General features: G+C 34.1%; 1 protein-coding gene across 1 annotated transcript in view; it reads left to right on the top strand.

Annotated features, from left to right (window-relative positions):
* CSMD3 (CUB and Sushi multiple domains 3) overlaps window positions 1-23735 on the top strand; it is a 618612-nt gene that overhangs the window by 308190 nt on the left and 286687 nt on the right. The window contains exons 9-10 of the mRNA XM_087962106.1: window positions 2626-2750; window positions 11962-12083. Of these exons, the coding sequence (XP_087818232.1) occupies window positions 2626-2750; window positions 11962-12083 (247 nt within the window). The remainder of the gene's footprint in view (window positions 1-2625; window positions 2751-11961; window positions 12084-23735) is intronic.

The raw sequence follows: 23735 nt of genomic DNA, 5'->3' as shown, positions 1-23735 counted from the left end.
GATTGATCATAAGTCACTTTTTTTAGTGCCACTGTAACATTGTAACTGTCACTAAATGGTTGGTTGTAAGTCAGACTAGCCATATTGGGTATAGCAATTGAAGGTCATTCATTTTAGCATTAATGGTTATGTAGCATGCATGTATATGTAGCTCCATCAAGAAATATAGCTTTAGATTGAAACAGCTTTTGAAAATACAAGATCTCAACTTATTCATCTGGAAAGAAATGTTAATCAAAGGAATTAATTTGTCACAGTGTAAATTTTTCAGATTTTATGTATTTTTGTTCATGGCTGTTTCTTCCAAATCATCTAATTTAGGCATCCACATTGGGAAGCAAGTTTAGTTTATATTAGCACTTCTTCCTGTATAGATTAGTATAAGATGGCAATATCAGTGGCTTATTTATATCTTTAAATAGGGTAATATAGTAATACGCTTTCAGGTTAATTCTAAATATATATTTCATTCTGTCAAAGCACAAGGATTATTATAATTTCAGGAAGTAAACAAGCCAATGTAAGTTATTATCCGGGAAACTGCTCAAAAACATTTTGTCATGGTTTTGTTTTATGAGGTGTCTCTAAATATCTGCAAAGACCCAGCACATGGATCAGTCTGATATTAATGGAAGATCAGTCTGTGAGACCTTCACATTTCCACCTTGTGTTACAGTCCCATCAGATCAGTATGAAGTAATGCTATAGTCACAGACAAGCTGTATTTATTAATATGAGACCTTTAAGTACACTTAATTAAAAGGTTACCATAATTGAATGAGCATCATAAATCTATCTGTTCTCACATTTAAAAAATGAGATAACTTTTAGATAACATAAAATTGTTTATGAACAGCAACAGTGGTGGAACTCATCTCCAGAGGGGATGAGTCTGCCTATCGAGATGAGGTGGAGCGGTTGTTTTTGTGGTGTGGAGACAATAACTTGGTCCTCAACACCAATAGACCAAGGAGCTTATAGTGGACTATTGTGATGACCTGTAGTGTCTCAAAATAAGCCCAAACCCAAAACATACATTAAAGTCTGGTAATGCCTTCAACTTAACTTCACTGCTTTATTAGGCACAGTTTAAAGTTACAAAAGTAAATAATGAGGCAAAAGGAAACCAAAACAAACCGCATTGACGAGAGTTCCGAAGCAAGCCAAGATAATTAATCATACACTCCAGGAAGATAACTGAGAAGAGTCCATGGAAGAACGCCAACAAAGATAAACCTCTTTCAAATGAAACACTAAACTTTGACTCCAGCAATTCTGACTATGCAGTTACAAACTTATATACACAGCTCCCAGCTGCAAGCCATGAGGAGGATCGTGGTAATCTCCTCCTGAGTAGACCTCGCTTTTCCCTGATCGTCTCCTCTCTGTGTGCCCTGGGATGGATAGGGGATGGGCCTGGATCCTCTTCTGATTGCTCATCCGGCCTCTGCTCTTCCCCAGCCTCCTCCACCACCTCTGGAGCCACACTCCCACTCCCTGTTGGCTGTTCCTCCTCTTCCTCAGAGTCAGTTTCCACCAGGGGCATGACAACTATAGAAGGAATAGACCAGACATCCCTTGCTTATCAATGGAGACCAAGTGGAACAAGTGGCCAGTTTTAAGTTTCTGGGTGTTACCATAAAAGAGGACCTGACCTGGGGTGCTCACATTGCAGTTCTGATCAAAAGGGCCCAGCAGATATTATACTACTTGAAACTTCTCAAAAAACAACAAATGAATGAAATACTGCTGGTGACCTTCTACCGCTGCACCATAGAGAGCATTTTAACATACTGCACCTCTGTATGGTTTGCCAATTGCACAGTGGCAGATAGGAAAGCACTCCAGAGGGTTAACATCACTGCCCAGAAGATCATTGGTTGCTCTGTCCCCTCTTTGGAAGGGCTTTATAGCTCCTGCTGCCTTAAGAAAGTTCAAAACATTCTCAAAGATCCATCTCATCCTGGAAACCCTTTTTTTGAACTAGTACTATCTGGCAGATGGTACAGAATAATAAAAACAAGGACAAATAGGCCAAAAAACAGCTTCTATCCCAGGGCAGTAGCTCTTTTGAATTCTGCTGTATAGTGCAGTATTGGTGTGGTGTTGGGGATTTTCAGTTCAATGTGTGAAGAGTGAAGGATGTGTGTTTGTGTTTAGTTTCATGGTCATGGTCATGATGTGCACTGAAGATGGTGTTTGATTTTGTTGAATGAGGTGCAATGACAATAAACTAAACTAAACATACAGATTAAAAGAGGAACATGTTTTTAATTTCTCATTAAGTAAATTAAACAATGACAGAAAAAGAGAATGTTGAAATGAATCCATTTGAATATGTAACACTAACCATAATTACAGAAAAGGGAAAAAATGAAACAAATTTCACATACCTTTATTTGTTTTTAGACATGCCTTCCTTTTGGTGCATATGCACCAAAGACAATATTTTTGTGTGTACAATCACACTTGGCCAATAAAGAATTCTATTTTTAAGACAAACCAGAACTAACTTGTACCTTAAAGGGAATACTTATTGAATAAATGTAATAAGAGATTATTAAAAACCTACAAATATTTTTTGAAAAATATAGTACATATTAATCTGCTTGTGTTCAATTTTAGCTTGGAGTCAACAGTGCAGTTTTCTTGTGATGAAGACTATGTGCTCCAGGGGGCAAAAAGCATAACCTGCCAAAGGATAGCAGAAGTTTTTGCCGCATGGAGTGATCACAGACCAGTGTGCAAAGGTAAAATATGAAAATCTGTATTCTTTCATGCCAGTTTTCTGCACTTGTTTCATCTTGCAATAAGAAGGATATCTTTAAAGCTGGGGCATTGAGAGGATGATTAAAAGTGAAAGGGGATACCATCTTGAATTTTCTGACACATATCCCAGTTTATGAAAGCACTCCTACGAAATTATAGTTGAAATAAATCCTTCTGTACTTTTGAGTGGTCAAAGTATCTTCACAACTTCAAATATTATGGTTTGATTTTGCCCAAACAAAACAAAAATAGAGGATTTGTTCCATTTTTGTTTCATTTGTATTGCTCATGTCTTCTAGGTATAAGGAATTTTGCAAGATGGTTAGTAGGTTTTCTTAGCTAGGTCATATAGTTAAGTAAATACCATCACATATCTTCTTTAGTGAAGAGACTCTATAGCTATAAGGGAGGCTGTGGAAAAAAAAGGTTTAACTTCAGATTTAATTCTAGAATTACTTCAATCCCTTCTGCTTTCCAAAGTTGGGATACAGTCAATGCATAATATCTCATTTCCAAACATTGATTTATTTCCCATTCCTACCTTAATCAGGGAGTCGCGGTGGTGCAGTGGTTAGAAAGCAATCTTGCAGGTTAACTCTGCCCACTGCCAGGAGTTCGATCCTGACCAGCTCAAGGTTGACACAGCCTTCCAACCTTCTGAGGTCGGTAAAATAAGGACCCAGATTTTGGAGGGTAATATGCTGACTCATGTGAGTTCAGAGAATACTGTAAAGTACTATGAAGCAGTATATAAGTCTAAATGCTATTGCTGTTCACATTTACAGTGACTAAATGGACATTCTTGGACATACTTTTTCAGAAATATATATTCTTTTAAAAATTCCAGTAAAAAAATAAATTTTTGCTTTTATGGTATGCTGGAGAATATACCCCACTTATTTTGTTATAAAAAAACTTCTTCCTTTTATTAAAAAAAAAACAGCAGGATTGATCTTAAAAGAAAACCAGTGAATCTTTGTTTAACCTGCATACACAAATTTATATTTTGTGCAATGCAGAGACCTTCATAATATGGTCCTCTTTAAACGTTCATTTTAAGATTTAACTTAACATAAAAATCATACTGTATTGATTCACTTACTGTATATAAATCAATAATACTTATGATAATTAGCAGCTATCTACCTATTTTTTTAAAAAATCTAAGAAATATAACTGTTAGAATATTTTTCAAATAACAACACCAAGAACATATACAAAAAATAGAAGCATGTTCTTGTGTGAAACATATCCTGTTTTTTTTCCTAATAAAAAGATAGTGTTCTTAAAATACAATTTTCCATGGTATTGACTTCTATTTATGCAGAAACAGGATTTTATTTTCCTGTGTTAAAACCTTGCAGGTTTATTAGAAACATGCTGTGTTCCTTAACACAATTCGTTTTTGTATGTTCAATAAATCCGTTCTAGTAAAAAATTATGGCTGTATAATACAGTGCTCATCAGTTACTTTTAAAATGATATAAAAACAAATTTTAAAAGAGTGGTAGCAGTTAATATTCTGAAGCACTATTTTATTATAAATACAGAATATTTCAGCTGTATGCTTGATTTTAGTTTATCATTTGATAACACATCCTGCTGTATTATTGCTTCTTTCATAGCACCCAACTGGCAGTTATAGGCCATGATTACAGATATTTTTAAAAACCTTCTATTAAGTCTCATATGTTCTAATTTTGTAAGAATGTTTTGTGTGAGCTCTTTACTTTTTATAGGACTGGATATTGATTTATTGTTTCTACAAATGATTATATATGGCATTCTGGAGTATGAGTGAATGATGCTTACAAAGATGGTTGATATACTAAAATGATAGGATGATATTTGTACTCATAGAGAGAATATATACATACATATATTCTCAAAGATGAATGAGAATACCAGGAAAGCTAAATAGAACAATTTTTATTATATATGAACATTACTGAAATTTGATTAGTGGTGTATAAAGTTATGTATTACTTGGTTTATCTAAGAGTAACTGAAGCCTTTGGCCATACAAAATTTTAATTCTACTTGAAGAACAGATTGACCCAACGTTTTAAGTATCTTGCTAACAATAGGTTTTGCAGACTGTTAGTAGAAAGTAACATTACAAGAATTTTTTTTTCCTATTACAAGCCTTGAGAAAGAATATACCAACTTTCAAACTAATCTCTATCTACTCATTATTGGAAAGTAAGTGGTGAGTTCTGAGATTTGAGCATTAGCAGTTTTCATTTAACCCATATATGGTGATGGGTTAAACCAGTTCTGTTCTGGGCTTTATAATGTTGAATTTTCCCATATTGGGGGAAAAATGACTTCAAAAGTCAAACAATAAATGTCAAAGACTCTTAAATCTCTTAAGACAAACCTACAAAAATGGGGCAATGTTTTTGAAGTTTTGTGGCATTCAGAATCTATTTTGATCATGCTTGCTGAAAACAGATAGCAAAATAACCTATGAAATGGAAAATATATGAACATTCACTCTAAAGAATTCAAATCACAATTCTGAGAGAAAGAAAGCAAGAAAAAGAGTTTCAAATATCCACTCAATGGCATGATATTCTCTTTCTAATTTACAGTTTTCAGCATTCTCTTCTACAACATTTTAACCTAACCTGAACCCCAAAAGTTTCTCCTTGCTTGCTCTGGCACCATAAAAGTACAAACAGTACCAGAAAAGAGTGGATTAATTTCTCCATTTTTGAAGCAAACTGCTGAAATCACTGAAACTGATATGCATTTCCCCCCTCTGGCTGAAACAAAGTATGGATTAATTCCTTTTTTTTTTTTTTTTTTGAAGAAATTAGATTGCAGTGTTTTCAGGGCAGTAATTCTCACCACCATATTAGATCATCAAAGAGTTAATAACCAAATACGCTTAATGATTTGTTCAGTATTTTAGATTATATTTAAGAAATCAACTACATTGAATAGTAATTGGGAGAAACAGGTGCTACTTATTATTTTCAGCTTGCTATCTCAATAGAAGAACATTGATTCTTGAGAGAAATGTATTGACTATGAAGGTCACTTTTAAAATTTTCTTGGCTTCAGTTTCTCCTTTTTCTTAGATCACAATAATGGAGTTTAAAGTCTATCTCTCCTTTGAGAAACATTATGATTTATTTTGAAGTTGATTTATTCAATTACGGAAGTTTGTTAGTAAAACTTTTGCATATGTATTTATTTTATAAACTTATACACACTTTCAAAAGAACATTATTCTTTAGCTCTGTTGAAACACATTTCCAAGTAAATGGGTGATCAATGTCCAGTGCAAACTTATTTATTTATAGTTATATCATCTGATTTATACTGGACCTTGGTATTCAACCTAATACACAATTGTTTCGTTTTTTTAGAAAAGCAGAAACTATAGTTTCAGAATTGAAACAAGGATATTTTCTGGTTGTGCTGTTAAGGTATTGATTAGTTTACTTGAACAATTACTTTTCTAATTTCCTTAAAGTTGTACCCATATGTTTTAATATCCAAGAGTGCTAGTTGTCAAAAAACTGAAACTGTGGTATTTTACTTATTGATAAATATATTAATTTGATCGTAACTGTTCCACTCTGAAACTTGATATGTGTAGATGAAAGAGAGTTTGCATAATAATATCTCCCTTTTTAGATTGCTAGATGCAAATTGCTGGGAAAACAACAATAACCATACAATAAAGTGTGTAAAAGAAGGACAAGAGGAAAATGATGCTATATAACTTGAAAAAGTATGAACACTTTCAGAAGCATCCATCAACCCTATATTGCAGAATTATATCATATTCTATATTAAAACATAGGGCAAAAATAAAATAACAAGTGCAGAACATGTATTACATTTAATTTAATTTCAATTTTCATTTACTGCAGAGTTTGAAAGTTGTTCAAAGAAATTGGTTGGATTCACCAATTCTATAAAGTAAAGATGTAAAAGTGGGGGAGGGAATTCATCTTTAAAAAAAAGCTTGCACAGTTTTAGGAATTCAAAATTATGTTCTCTTCCCCACAAAAGTTTTAGAGTGCTAGTGATATATAAAGTACCAAAGATAGCAAGTTAAATTAATCATCCCTTCTATTTATAGAGATTTATTCTTTTCTGCAAGCGAAAGGGGGAGGAAAGCAATGTTAACAGATTATTATTGATTCTTCTTGCAGTTTCCTCTCTCGGCTGTATAAAAACATATTCAGTTCCAGAGATTACTTCAGATTTGGCAAGTGAACACTGGAAATATAAAAACTGCCTCTTTTTTTTTTTTTTTTTTGCCTTGATCTCTCCACAAACAGGGCATCCTTAAGAAGAGAACAAAAAACAAAATTAGTGCAGTGGTAGCAACAGAAATGAATTAATGTTCCAAATTTTCACCATAAAAGCCAAAAACCCGGTTATTCATCATTTGAGTTCATTTCAGTTCAAAGGCATAAAAGTACGAAAAAAAAGTAATACAGTGACTTTGGATATTAAAAAATATATATTAATGCCAACTCCCTCCTATCTACAATTAGGAGGTTAGATGTAGTGATGCTTGTGGTAATGAAACTTGAAATCTTCAAATATAAGAAGATAATTCTTTTGGACTCAGTGAACCAAAATTATTATCCTCTAGATTAGGCCTTTTCAAACCTGGCAACTTCTGGAAGTTGAAGTCCACATATCTTAACATTGCCAAGTTTGAAAAATAGTAATCTTGAATTAAAGCAGGTTTGAATAGCACAGCACAGCACAGCACAGCACAGCACAGCACAGCATAGCATAGCATAGCATAGCATAGCATAGCATAGCATAGAATAACAGAGTTGGAAGAGAAGGTTTGCATTCATATTGGTTGAAGCTTTCTACATGCAACAGCTACCAGAGAAACTTTTAAAAGATGTCTGCTTGTTATAGTTTCAATAACATGATATGTAGACGCTTATAGAGTAAAGCCTATAAAATAATATTTTCCTTCATTGTAAGAATGTGAAATGAATAATTAATTACAGTACAGAGAACTGCATGTTCAGGGGATATATTGCTCCTCATGTTCTTCAAGTTTGCATTTTTTCCCAAACAACAAGAAGTGATTATCCCTAGACTTTTTGCATGTAACATTGAGTCAGTCTTGATTCCTGGGAATGGTTTGAACAAATCCCTGGACTTTTCTTGAAAAGATTTCAGAAATTGTTTACCATTGCTTTCTTCTTCCTAGGACCAAGCGTGACTGAGGGACACATTGACTTTGTACCTAAGACAGGACTAGAATTCATGCTCTCTGGCTTTCTAGCCTGATGCCTTAACCACTACACCAAACTGCTCTCTGTTATAAGATTAGATGTTTCTTACAAGATAGATTCTGTTTCTTATTTATCTTATTATCACATTCATCTAATAAATCAATTATATTGAGCTTTTTAATTATTCTGTATTTATTTTTAGTTAGTTCTGGTGTTTCTGTAGGGTATGGTCAAAGAAAAATCAAGATGGTATGCCCAATGGGGCAATTGAAGCAACTGAATTAATAAAACCATCTATTTCACTAATGTATCTGTGTATGACAACTGTTATCAAAGTTCACATTTATTGTGCTTCAAAAATGTAGATGACAACTATAAAATGTGTACATGTGTTTAATTGGAGTCCTGAAAGTAGAACAAAGTGTTATTCAATAAGCTTTTTATTAAGGGATTTAAGGGTATGCCACTGGAGCATTTATCCTTAACATATAAGGAATGAATCTGCAAAATCAAAGAAGAGTAACAGAACAGAATAATAGAATTGGAAGGGACATTTGAGATCCTCTAGTCCGACCACCTGCTCAAGTAGGACACCCTGTTCCATTTCAGACAAATAGTTGTCTCTTCTTAAAAACCTCCAGTGATGGGGCACTAACAACTTCTGAAGACAAGCCATTCTACTAATTAATTGGTCTTACTTTCAGGACATTTCTCCTTAGTTCTAGGCTGGTTTTCTCCATTACTTCTTCTCCTTCTAGTATTTTGGAAAATAGGTTGACTCCCTCTTCTTTGTGGCAGCCCCTCAAATATTGGAACACTGCTGTCATGTTATTACTAGTCCTTCTTTCCACTACATTAGATATACCCAATTCCTGCAATTGTTCTTTATATGTTTTAGCCTCCAGACCCCTAATCATTTTTGTTGCTCTAGTAGATATAAAAAAAATAATGGCTGAAGGAAAGTAGCTTCATACAATTATTTGGAAATGCTAACATTTTGGTTCATAACACTGGGCCTCATTTGTAGTTTTGTTTTTTATGCAGTCTAATTATGTTGCAGAATAACTACTTAAAATTTTTCCCCTAAAATTAGCTAGAAATATCAACACCATCTTTCATCTATCTCACCCGATACCTGTGCAAGAGTCTTTGCACTTTTGCTCCATTATACTTTCAGTATTTTGACTCCCTCTGCACTCTTTTTTTTAACAAAAAGAAATGTTAAAACATTTGATTTAATGCAAGAGAATCAGAATAATTTATGCTAAGGTTTTATATAAAACTGTATCTGTTTACCCTAACATGAGTTTCATTATTATATTTTTGGTGCTTAATCTCTGAACTCATACAATGTATTTTTTCCTTAATTAAAACCTGCCATTTCTCTATAATCTAGCAGATGGCAGTGACAAAAGTGATTATGGGACATGACTTTTGAATATATTACTTCATAAAATATCTTAAATGCTTTATAAATAGAAACAGCTGTCACATATGCATATAAAAAAAAAATCTTTCAGAAGAATATCTGAGTTTCCACTGTAGAATTTGGAATGAAATTATGGTTCAAAGGTGTTCTATGAAATTTCTAAAATCTGTGTTTCTATTCAATATTTTTCTTTAAAGAAGTTTATTGGCTTCAAGGTGTTAGTTACATGCACCATTAAGCACAAAGCATGAACATAAAACACCTTCTGTTCTCTGGCAGTAGTAAGCTACTTTTGAATAGTTTTCTTTTTTAAAATGTCAGAAATAACATATGGTAGTTAGTAGGGTTATCTGCATATAATTTTAACTGTTTTCTTACTAGTTTATTGACAATCTTACTGTGTTTACCAAAAGTCCACATCCCTTGCATGTTAAATGGCTCAGTGCTTAAGATGTTGGGTGTCAGCTTTGGAAGCCATTTTGAGATCAGATGCTCTCACACTGCCATATTTGAGCCTGGGAAAGTGGGACAAATGGTGATTTGGGCCATGTGATGTGATGAGGGTGCAGGGGATGGATTTGTAGTTTGTAGTTATTGTAAGGAAGCCCAGAACTTTCAGATTCGGGATTCCCTAGTTGTGCCAGTTACTACCCAAATAAAAAGCAACCTTTGAGAAGATGTCCATCTTGGAGTTATTGGGTAGGATGGAGGGTTGCTGGAATGCTGACCCTGGGCTTATTGGCTGAAAAGCTGGCAGTCCAGGTTCGAGATCCAAACCCCACAAAATGGGTGAACTCCCATCTTCAGCCCAACTCCTGCCAGCCTAGCAGTTTGAAACTATGTAAACACAAGTAGATAAATAGGTACCACTTTGATGGGAAGGTAACAGAGCTTTATGACATCATGCTGCCCACATAACCACTGAAATGTCTTCCGACAGCACTAGCTCAATGGCAGTGAAATTGAGATGAGCACTCCCACCTATAGTCAGCAATGACTAGCAGAGTAAAATCTCAGGGACTCCTTGAATTTTAAAGCATATAATTAAGACATATTAAAAACTTAGCCGGTTTCAATGTCTGGTTTTCCCATTTGTTTGGTCTTCTCCAGATTAAGTTTCTACTTTTACAGCAGTTGCATCATTCTCACATGGATATGTTCCTAAGTTCAAGCCATTAATTGGATGCCATTACAGTCTTTTTAGTTATTTATTGCAGTGAGAGGTCTGAAATTATTTCACTTTTAGTTTGAGTACCAAGGACATCACTGTATATATTTATAAGTGAATCTTGATGGTTTATGCAATCAATTAGAAAGGATAATTTAGGTTACTGATTCCAATATCTCACTTCTCTCATTAGTGGACAATCACTTAAATATGAACCAGCAGTGTGTAACAGCAGTCAAAAAAAAGCCAATGCAATCTTAGATTGCACTAACAGAGGGACAGAATTGAGATCACATGAAGTTCCAGTACTGTTTTATAAAGTCTTAATAAGACAATTACTTAGAATACAAATTATAAGCAAGAAGGATCACCATATTATAAAAAAAAAGATGTAGAGACTCTGAAAGAGTGCAGAAAAGAACAACAAAAGTGATTAGGAGTCTGGAGGCTGAGACATACTGTGTGAAGAACATTGCAGGAATTGGGTTTGTCTAGTCTAATGAAATAAAGAACTAGGGGTGACATGATAGCAGTGTTCCAATATTTGTAGAGTGCCACAAAGACAAGGTGGTCAACATATTTTTCAAAGCACCAGAAAACAAGCCACGAATTAATGGATGGAAATTAATCAAGGAGAAAAGCAACCTAGAACTAATGAGAAATTTCCTAATAGGGAGAACAATTTGTCTTCAGAAGTTGTGGGTGCTCCATCACTGGAGGTTTTTAAGAAGAGATTGGACAGCCATCTGTCTGAAATGGTATAGGGTCACTTGCTTGAACAAGACCTCCAAGGTCCCTTCCAACTCTGTTATTGTATTCTATTCTGTTCAGTTCTGTTCATCTTCTCTAGCTTCTGGAATTCATGAGTATACATAGCCATAATCCTATAATTAGCAGTGCTTGGATTATATATAGAAGTATATGAATAACTCTTTTTTTTTTTTTAGAATCTCTTTCTATTCAAAATGTGCCAAGTGGCCCAACTAAGGTTTTGCTACAAACTTATATTGCATTTTTTTCAGCTATAGTCATTCTGACTGATGCAAAATATTTTGTTTTCGTTCTCCCCATCCACTTCAGGCAGGAGCATATTTTGAAAAAAAAAATATTGTTGGGGAAATGTGTGGATATTGCTTTTATAGACAGTGTAATAAATGTGTTTTATTGTGAAAGCATTTCTTCGATAGATAAGGGACTGTTTGAGTAAGTCCTGATGAATCCATGATTGGATCTTCACAATTAGTATCTGAATTTCACCTTGCCCAATTGTGCAACTCATTAAACATTTTAAGACATGTGAGATGAATGCAAACAAAAATGTAATTAAGACCTCATTTGGAATATAACACCGATTCTTTCTTTTGCAGTAAAGACATGTGGATCTAATCTTCAAGGACCGGGTGGCACTTTCACATCCCCCAATTTTCCTTTCCAGTATGACAGCAATGCTCAGTGTGTTTGGGTTATCACAGCCATCAATCCAAATAAGGTATGTTTACCTGTGAGAGCGTTTTAAGCACAGTATCAAATGATAAATTAGAAAATCAATACGAAGTCAGAAAGAAAGTTAGAAAGATTAGTTCATTTGAGACAATGTGTGTGGGCATTGGAGTGGTGCAGTGTTTTGGAGTTAAAAAATGGATACTTCAGAGTACTGATATAACATTGATTGGCAATTGATTAAAGAAACTGCATCTTTCCCCAGAATTACCCTTTTACCCTCCACAACTACTGGATAATGTATGGGAAAAAAGAATGCACTTGGTTTTATGACGCTACCAAAAAAAAAAAAAAAAAAAAGGCCAAGTTGTCCTGGACAAACTTGAGATTGATGCAGACAATAAGATCTGCAATTACAAGCTTGAGAGCTTTTTTTTTTTTTTTTTGGATGTACTGTAAATCCTGAGGCAGCAATTAGTGCTTGCCATTTCTTCAAAGAGCAAGCATATTCAATCAGATTTAAAAAAAGAAGTTGTAATCATGCCAAGTTCTGCAAGTTGCTAGCCAGGCAAGTTTGACGTCAGAAATTTTGAGGAGACTAGCTCAGGAGACTAGCTCAAGGCGCTCCTTATGTCAGGTGCTAGAACATTTCACCAATGACTGTCCAAAAGCCAAGTCTAAGGTCTCATTAGAAGACAAGGAGAAGGAGGTACCTGAAGCAATGTGTCACAGGAAAATAGGTCTGGAAGATGAGAATTGCTTTCAAAAAGGAAATCTCTTGAGTACCCAGAATCCATGTTCTTCTTACAGGAGTTAATAATCATTCCTCTTAAGGAGCTGGGTCAACCTTCACTGCTCAGACCTTTTTAACCTGACAATGTGATAAAGTATGATTTAGGGCTTGGCACTTTCACAAGGTCAGACCATAAGATCTTAGAATCTATGGCCTCCTGTATTAACTCAGACTCATCACTTACAACTGGATGACAAATCTCTTGAACTACAAGCTATGTGTTCACAACATCGTCTTATTCAGGATCCACATTAAAGACTCAGAAACATCCATATCACAAGCACACTCAAATATGATTTGAAATACCTTTGTCCCTTCAAATGCAAGCCGCAACTTGTTCAAATGTTTGAGAAATGCTGAACATCTATTGAATTCTGCAGGATTGTTGTGGAGTCTGTTATAATCATGTCAAGGTGAAATATAGTAAGATATCACTCTTTCTTATGGATTTATCTTCAGTCCACCTTCTTTAGCATATCACTAGAGGTAGTAATTTTCCATATATATATATATATATATATATATATATATATATATATATATATATATATATATATATATATATATCGAAAACTTAAGAAAACAAATGTATATATGTGTGTGTGTGTGTGTGAAAACTTAAGAAAACAAATGTATATGTGTGTGTGTGTGTGTGTGTGTGTGTCTGTCTGTATGTATGTATGTATGTATGTATGTATGTATGTATGGTATTTAGGTTTCTTCGGGTATTTTCCACGTCTTAATATTTGTGCTTTTATTATAGCGACGTTTGGCAGAATCTCATCTGCCATCCTCAGGCTTGTGTATTGGGTTCTTTTTATCTTGAGTGTCAGGCTTAGCAGCCATTTTTTGTTTGAATTTGGTGCTCACTTTCTGCTTTATTTGAATGGTTTTTTCCTCATCTTGATTGGCTAGGAGTCTAGGTCCTGTCCAATCAAGATGAGGAAAAAACCATTCAAATAAAGCAGAAACCCAGCACCAAATTCAAACAAAAAATGGCTACTAAGCCTGACACACAAGATTAAAAAGAACCCAATACACAAGCCTGAGGATGGCAGATGAGATTCTGCCGAAACGTTGCTATAATAAAAGCACAAATATTGAGACATGGGAAAATACCCGAAGAAACCTAAATACCATACATATAAATACCCACGAAAACATAAGAAATATATATATATGTTTTGCTTTGCTTTAGATTTATTCTGACATAATTCCATAAAATAATCTTCTTGTAATGTTCTATATGTTTGTTCTATATTTGGCTGAGGGATACAATCAGAATTATATAGATAAACAAAATGGATAGAAAAAATATTGTCTCTCTGTGTATTGATATTTTTTAATTGCAAGAAGTAACAATTTCTATTGTTGGCTGAAATGAGAAAAAAAAAGAAAAAAAACACAAGAAAAAGCACTATATTTATATATTTAAAAGGAAACAGAAAACATAAAATAGGTGTCTGAAAGAAGATTCATGTCAAAAAGTGACAAAGAAGATTGAATATGAACTGGAGAGTGATTGTTCTCAAATTAGAAAACAAATTAATCAAAGCATCTATTTACTATTCTTATATAAAAGTGCTTCTCATATCATTCTCATAAGAGCCACGGTCGCGCAGTGGTTAGAATGCACTACTGCATGCTACTTCTGCTGACTGCCAGCTGGCTGCAATTTGGCAGTTCGAATCTCACCATGTTCAGGGTTGACTCAGCCTTCCATCCTTCCGAGGTCGGTAAAACAAGGACCCAGATTGTTGAGGGCAATATGCTGACTCTGTAAGCGCCTTAGAGAGGGCTGTAAAGCACTATGAAGCAGTATATAGGTCTAAGTACTGTTGCTATTGCTATCATAGTTGATATCTTGCTTTCAGCCTGTATGAATCTTAATGCTAACTTAAAATTCAAAATGTATCATTAAGAGGTACATTTTTGATATTTCAGTTAATATGTGAAGATAACAGTTGCGATTGTATTATCATTCATAGGCATAGGCCTATTGCAATTTTGTATTTTTTTCACCCTAACCAGCAATTGTGTGCTCCATCTTGTCAGAGATCTCATTTGATCTCTTGTATCTGTTGTTATTGCTTATGGCCCTGTTATTTCCCTTTATTTACTTTTTATTTTCTCTTATTGCTTCTAAAACATTTGTTCACTTTTTGTCTCAAAATACTATAATGCTCATTAGGATTCCTTATAGATTTTAACATGGAAAAACATATTTTCAGATATGATATTTGAAACAGGAACACTATATATTATCATGGGGAACGTGTAAAGTGGTAGTCTCTTTTTCTTAGTCCAACAATCCTCAAAGTGCTGTCAGTTCGAAGTCCTGGAAGAAAAACAGGATCAAATATGAATCTAGTAGAAGTATCTGTAGACAAATAAATATGAACAATGTCCTACAAAATATCTTCTTTGGGAAATTCTTTAGGGAACAAAAACATTATTTCTTGCGTAGTTTTTATAGCTAAGATATAATTATCACAAACATATTTATTTTAGAAATAATCTCCATTATAGTCACTACAATAGTGTATATTTCTTATCAGTAAGTCCACCAATATCATTGGAAGGAAATATGGATAGAATTACACTTTCACTTTATCTTGCAAGAAAATCATATAATACAAATTGCATTATTTTTATTCTGTCGCCAATTGTTTTTGACCCAACTGATTAAAAAATAAAATAATAAAATAAAACAAGTAAAATAAAATAAAACAAGATGTCCTAAGTTGAACTTGTAGTTTCTAAGATACTCAAGGAATATAGACCTGCATTTATTTAATAAAACCAGTTTGATATATCTCCTTCTGAATCCATATATTTCCACGGCATTTTTAAAAGGGAAATCATTTTGGCCAACAGTTGTGGAGGAGGTTAGAGATAACCTTCTTCTGTCTTGAAGTGCTTTTAGGCCACTTACATTTCTTGGCCAGTGTCTTAGCACTTCACCTTCACAAAACAAATCACACTAACTCAACAACAAAAATAATGAAATGAATAAGTTGTTTCAAAGTCTAATAAAAAGAGATGTGTTTCCATTAAGGATAAAGACACAAGCGATTGTCCATTAATTTTCAGTGTGGTTTAGTTTGTATTTTAGTATAAATTCAAATTACTATATTATGACCTTTGGCAAAGGCTTAAATAACTTTTTGAATAAGTATTGAATGACTGTTATTTTCAGCTTGTGTAAAGAATTCTAATTAGATTCTTTCCCCACCAAAAAATATTCCTTTTTGTTGTATTGTAGTTAATGTAACAGTGAGGTCAATTGATAGTATAATTAAAAATTAATAATCACAGAACTAATTATTTTATTTTACACTGTTTATACCTTATTTAACTCAATGTAACATTTATTCTATTAACCTGATTTGTATGATTTTTTTTCTGATCAGCAGATATTTTGATCATGGAGTAATTACTTACAATGCTGAAAATTCATGCTTAATTAAGAAAAAGCTACAAATCTTTGTATCCTCATTTTTTTATTCAAAGTCAAATTTGAGTTTAATATAAAAAGTCATCAACATGAGTACAATAACTCTAGCAATAATCATAAATTGAGAAAAATAATCTCATGCAAATCGAATTTTTTATTTTTTATTCTTTCTTTTAGAAAATAGGATAACTTTAGGGGAAATTGATGAATCCTCCAATTACAGTTGTAAGTTGCAAACTGGGTCACTATGTAACTGGACCCGATTTATGACCTGCTTTGCAGCAGTCATTAAGTGAATGATGCGGTCATTAAGTGAACCCATTGTTCACTATGGGCGGGATTTTGTTAGAAACAGAAAGTAAATGTCGTTATAAATCATGGTTACATGACCATGGAGCATTACAAATGTCTGTAAAAGCAGGCTGGTTGCTGAGTGTCCAAAATCTAGTCACATGATTATGGATGTATTATGTATGATGGTGGTAAATAGCTTTTTGGGAGGGGGAGGGGGGTCATCATAACTTTGAACTGTCACTAAATGACCCGTCATACGTCATGTATGGTTCTTTTAGCTTCTTGCATATGTACTGTATTCTGTATATCCATCAACATTGTTAATGATTGTATGTATTTTGTATGTATGCATGCATACATGCAATCATGAACAATGCCAATGGATGGAAAAGTAAAATAAGCAGAAGAAACCAAAAATAATTCCTTCAGAGAATAGCAACAGCACTTAGACTAATATACCACTTCATAGTGCTTTACATCCCTCTACAGAGGAATAATTGAGTCTGTCATCTGTACCTCTATAACTGTCTGGTTTGGATCTGCAACCCAACAAGACAGACACAGACTTCAGAGAGTAATTAGGACTTCAGAAAAAAACAATTTCTATCAACTGCCTTTCATTGAGGACATGTATACTGCATGAGTCAAAAAGAGGGCTGTGGAAATATTTACAGACCCCTCACATCCTAGACATAAACTGTTCCAACTTCTTCCCTCAAAACAACACTACAGAGCTCTGCACACCAGTACAACTAGACACAAGAACAGTTTTTTCTCGAATGCCATCACTCTGCTAAACAAATAATTCCCTCAACACTGTCAAACTATTTACTAAGTCTGCATTACTATTACTATTAATCCTCCCATCCTTCATTTCACCCATCTCCTCCCACTTATGACTGTGTGACTGTATCTTTGCTGCTTGTATCCTAACCATTTTTATTGACTGTTTCCTAGTATGATTTGATTGCTTATTTTACTCCATGACTATTATTAAATGTTGTACCTTATGATTCTTGACACTTGACGAATGTATCTTTTCTTTTATCTACACTGGGAGCATATGCACCGAGACAAATTCCTTGTGTGTCCAATCACATTTAGCCAATAAATATTCTATTCTATTCTATTAAGCAGTTAACAGTGTCAACATATTGCCCTCAAAAATCTGGGTCTTCATTTTACAGACCTCAGAATGATGGAAGCCAGTGAGACTTGAACTGCGAAACTGCTGGTAATCAGCTGTCAGCAGAAGTAGCCTTCAGTTCTGATTTCTGCCAAGCATTGGAAAAATAAACCATAACGTTCTGATTAGAAAGCTAATTTAATTATGCTTTTGGTGGATTCCTGCAACATTGATCAAATAGACCTCCTAAGTCAGTACCCATCAAACTGAAATGACTTCAAGTGGGATGCCACAGGTTTCATTCTTTCTACATTTTAATTCCTTCCCTCCCCTTTTTATTAATCTTGTAGATAAGATAGGAAGAAAACACTGATCAGATCTGCAGATATTTGTAGAACAGGCTGAGTTTACTCTAAATAATAGTGCACAGTTACAAAATAAGAACCAGGTTGAAAATTACAGAATTGATTTAACAGACAAAAATGCTTCCCTGGCTAAATCATTTCTTGGGGAAAAAAGATCAGGAAAAGAAAAGGTAATCCAAGCTTGGTAAAAGTTTTCATGAAAAGAGTTATTGGAATAGCAGTTGGCCACAAGCTAAGTATGAGACTCTAAAGTGAGATGGCTATAGAAAAGATAAATACATATTTAGCTGAGTGAACAGAAATATACTTTCCAATAAGAATTCATTTTCTTCTGTATTGGTGAGATCCAAACTTAGGTACAGAGATTATTTTCAAGACTAGGGCAGTTTGAAACTAAAAGCAATAAACTTGATCAGGAAACTAGAAACTTTTTGAGAGGAGAGTTTTAAGGAACTGAGTATGTTAAGCCTTCTGGCGGGAGGGGGGGAGGAGTAGTGTTCATCCAAGTGCCTGAAGGGATACTTGAATATTTATTTTATTGTATCCTGCCAAATCAATCAGGGCTTTCAGCAATTGGCAGCAATCCAATAAAACATAGAACCAGTTAAAACATCCACGGGGAACATCATTAAAATTAAAATTATAAACTGTTTAGAATAAAAATGATAACCATGATTATAATGAAAGAAAATAAATTTCATAGCTGAAATCAAAAGTCACAAAATGTTCTATAAAAGAGTTCTCTTTTAAGCACTTGCCAAAATATTTAGAGGGCTGGTACGAACCTTTATTCCAAACTGAAGTGATTCCATAAGTTATGAGCAGCAACTGAGAAACAGTTGGCCTCTAGTATATGGAGGTAAGATCTATTTGAATATTATGAACAGTTTCTTAATGCCAAGTTCAACCCTTTACTTGGAGATATCATGGCTTATGTTTACTGTGTGTGGTCAAACACATTCTAGGTAGAAAATTTTCAGAGATGCTTTGAATTTGCACATTGTGCTCTTTCCAAATTTATGATGCTAATTTAATTTAAATGGCATGCTAAAGTAAAATCTTGGATATATTTCACTGCAGTACCGCTTGATCTTAGTGTGAGTCTGACACTACCACAACAGTAGCCAATGTATAAAGCACTCAAGACATGTAAAACTTCACCATTGTTTAACATATGTAGAAAAAGACTTAACTACTACAATGGTACATTTGTGTTGGAAACACCAATCAAGGCATTTTTGGGTTGAAAGTAATATCACTGTGGTGCAGGGGACACCCAAAGGGCTCCTTTCATGTCCCAGCTAAGAAGAGTTAGCTGAAGATGTACAAGTACGGAAACATTAAGGGAAAGTGATCAGTAAGGGAAACCAAAACTTAAGGGAAAAGAAACCATTGAAGTGAGGAGTGAGATTGTGGAGTAACCATCAGGAAAGTTAAAGCTCAGAAATAAAGGAAATGAAGCAGCCATATTATTTTCTTACATACTTTACTTCCTTCACACATTGCTCTTTTCTGATTTTTCAACCAACTTGAAGAATGAGTTCTATACTCATGGAACCAACATGAATTCCATACTCATGGAAAACCTATATATTCAAATCTGCTTATTTCATCACATTATTTCTCTAAATCAGGGTTGTCAAACTCCCAGCCCATGGGCTGGATGCATCACGTGGGCTGGCCATGCCCAAGCCTGGTTTAGTGAAGGGGTGAAAAGTCCTGATATGTCATGTGACACCACCATGACAATGTGCATTTGACACCCCTGCTCTAAATCAACAAATGTAGAAGACATTCATCAGGTTCATACATTTCTTAATTATCTGGTCTGTACACAACGTTCCAAGCATAAATCCTCTTTACAAATGTTCTGCATTTTATGTTTATGTAGTCTTTCAGTTACACCTAGCACCATTTTTGCATTTATATTATTTCAGCACTTATGTGCATCTTTGCTTCATTTTTTTTCTTGGAGACGTATCATTCTCATTCCCATGCAAATGTCTAAAATAAATATTCCTTCCAGCATTTCATCACTTCAGTTGCATCTCAAAATAATTTGGATGACTTTTATTTTTAATTCCGTTCACCTTGTTGCTAGTCCCTTATTATAACTTTTCACATACTTTCAAAACATATTTTTAATATATTCATATTGTTGTACAGTGTTTCCAAGATTCTCATGACAGTTGTTCCAAGCTAGGCTATGGTGTATTTTTCAGCAGCCTGTTCTTGTTGATTGATTCTCAAAGGCAGAAACTATCCTCTGCTTTCATATCTTCATTGTCAGTTCCAAGGCCAATATTCCATTTGTTGACATTAGTTTGATCTTTTTTATATTTAATTTTAGTCCTGTATTCCTTGAGTTTTATTACTAGGATTTTGGAGATTCTTTGCATTTTCACCTATCATCCAACATTAAAACCATATCTTCTTCCAATCCAGGTTCCCTTAATATATATTTGGGGTATAGGTTGAATAGATAACAGGAACATATAAAGCCTTGTCTCAGTCCTTTGCCAACCAGGAGCCAGCCTATTTCATTATGTTCTGTCTGTATTGGAAGTTTTTGACCTAATATATAAGTTTTTCATCAAGGCAATAAAAAATTATGGAGTTTTTGAAGTATTTTCCACAGCTTGGCCTGATTGACACAAAGTCATTTCTATAATCAATGAAGCAGATACTGATCTCATTTGATATTCTTTGGTTTTCTCAATTATCAAGTGTGCATCAGCAATAAAGACTCATGTTTCTCCACATACTCTAAAGGCAGTTTGCACATCTAATAACATTCTACTATATATAAATATATTATAGTTACAGTATATAATTATATTATAGAAAACCTAGGATAAAGTATTTCCAGGGATTTGAACAGCACATGTAGGGACTAAACCTATATGGTATTTCAAGAATTGCAGCAATTATAAACAGTTGGTAATTACCAAGCAATTTGTGGCTGATATTAATAGTAATAGAAATAGAATTTAGACTTACATACCAATAAGTCTTATATATACTTATATGCTACCCCAGCACTTTCTGGGCAGTTTACAATGTACAATACATACAAAGCCCCCCAATAATCTGGGCCCTTATTTTACCCACCTCAGAAGGATTGAAGGCTGATTCAACTTGAGACCCTGTTTGGACCAAACTCCAGGCTGTGAGCAGAGTTACCTGCAATATTGCATCATAACTCCTATACCACCAGGGCTCCTGATATTTAAGCTGATATGTAAAGGGACAATACTTAAACTCTACCTTCTGCCAGTTCATAAGACCATTTTATTTTTCTGAGTGGCCCTGTATGAGACAAAAAGTTCACCTTCCATGTATAACCTCTATATTTCTGCTGATAATTTCTTGTGGTTGATTCCTGACAACTGGTACAGAGAATCCAATAATAAACTATTCGAAGTTAAGGTCAAAAACATAATTTAGGAAAGTTTAAAGTGCAAATTGTTTTGCCAAGTATAGAGTAGAATCTGAATTTCATAAGTGTAAGGGTATGTGGGAATGATCTTGATGGACAAGAGGAAGAGATGCTGCCTAGAGATTGATCAAATAGAAGAAAGAGCCTGTCACTGCTTACCAGGCAAAGAAAGAATCCTGAAAAGAATTTGCTTAAAGTATCAGAGCTAAAAGTGATGGTGGGAGTTTGTGCTTTCAGATTTGCAACAATTCTTTTAATGTAGCCTTACAATAGAGTAGAATTCACTCATTCATCTGGTAATATTTTCTCTCTGGTCCTGAGAAAATTGATACTGAGGCAGTTGGCAGAACATGGACATTAGCTTTCTTGGACTTTTCCAATCCAAGTTCCTCTTGCTCCTGCTAAAATTCCCCCTTGCTAAAAATTGCTGGAGGATTGGGCTAAACCAAATAAAGAGAAATAAAAAAGGTTAAAAGGACACAGAGTCATTAAGAAGGGGGAAGAAAGATAATTAACAGCACAGAATTAGATAAGAAAGACTAATTTCAAAATGAAAATGGGTACAATGAACAAAAAGGTGATTTAGGGAAAGCTTGAGAGTTTGCAATATAAATGTGAGCTGCTGTTAGCATTCTAGGCTAATCAGATATTAAACTCCAAATATTTAAACCTATCCCCAGCTTTGCTGGGCTATTGCTGTGAATAACACGTAGTGGAAGAACTGTTTTAATTTGAAGGTAAGAGCTGCTGCAAATAAATTGTCCACCTGGTGGCAGTTGTAGAAGAAGAAGGTCCAAGAGTAAATATTATACCCACAATTGATCATATTATATTCTCTCTCTTTCCATTTTCATATAATATTACCCAAATGTTAAAATATATTATTTGTATTTGTATCCAGACTGCACTTAGGAAAGTTATATAACAGAACACAGTATGATAGTAGGAAGGAAGAAAATGTGATTTATGAATTAAAATAAAAACTTATTATCATGGCTTATAAATCAATCACTCAATCAATCATAAGACAATGTGGAGTAGGTTTATGAAGAAGTAAGGCTATTCTAATCTTCTCCCTTTGTTCCCATTAAATGCTATATGTAATTATGCTAACAGCACATTCCACATTTGTGTTACATACAAATATATAATGTATAATTACTATATGTTCTTCCTTTGAAAACTTGAAATTTACATTAGGGTTGGGTTAGTCCAAATCACTATCTTCCTCATATACTAGTGGAAATTATGACCAGAACATGACTGAAGCACCTATAAATCTTGGATGCAACTCTCAAATTTTCAGTCAATAACTATTTTAAATTTAAGCAAAACACTGAAACTGAGAGTAGATAATGTAAATAACAAAATTAATAAATTTCAATAAATTGCAGTGATAACAAAAATGATATTTTTCTATTGCAAAAAAGGTTATTATCAATTTATATTTCCATCAAGGATGCATTAAGTACAAACTGTACCTGACAATAACTCCATCTTTGCAACTATCTTGCAAAGACTTGTATAAATGCAGTTTTTAACATTAGAATTTTGTGGGGAAGCTGACTAGAAAACTAAGAGAATCAGTGTAAACATGAAGAGAGAATTCAACATGAAGAGAGAATTCAGTTAATGGGGGTGGGTGGGTAATCTGGGAAAAAAACATCTGTCTTTCTTAAATAGAATTTGTATTGGGAGAAAGTTAACACTGGTCCCATAAGTTTATCTTCTTTTTCTACCACTAATTTCATTCATTCAACAATACACAACTGATTTTTTTTAAAGATTACCAAATATATGTAGTCTGAATTGTAATTTGGCTCTAAAATGAATAGCATCTTTCTTACCAAGCTATAGATAAAATGATAACTGAGCTGAAGTGGTCTCAGGAGCATTCATGGGCTGTTTCAAAAAAAGTCAAGATAGCAACTATGACTGCATGATTAAACCCTGTCTCTTTTGGCGCGGGTTTATTTTTTTTTAATTTTATTTTAGATTTTTCATCCTGACCTCATTATTTTATAAATAACTTAAGGCAGCAAAGATATATAATACTCCTTCTTTTTCCTATTTTTCATACAACAAGCTGTCAGGAGGTTGGGCTGAGAGAGAGTGACTGGCTCAAAGATACCCATCCAGCTTTCCTGCCTATAATCGGATTAGAATGATTGGTTCCTAGTCACCCAGCCAATTTCCATGCCTAAAGGAGGACTAGAGCTCATAGTCT

This window comes from Notechis scutatus, chromosome 3 (genome assembly GCF_049901735.1).
Source record: "Notechis scutatus isolate UNSWTSFEM ecotype Mainland chromosome 3, rNotScu1.2, whole genome shotgun sequence".
Taxonomy (NCBI): Eukaryota; Metazoa; Chordata; class Lepidosauria; order Squamata; family Elapidae; genus Notechis; species Notechis scutatus.
The sequence above is the reverse complement of the archived record's forward strand: the minus strand, read 5'-3'. Positions and strand labels throughout refer to the sequence as shown.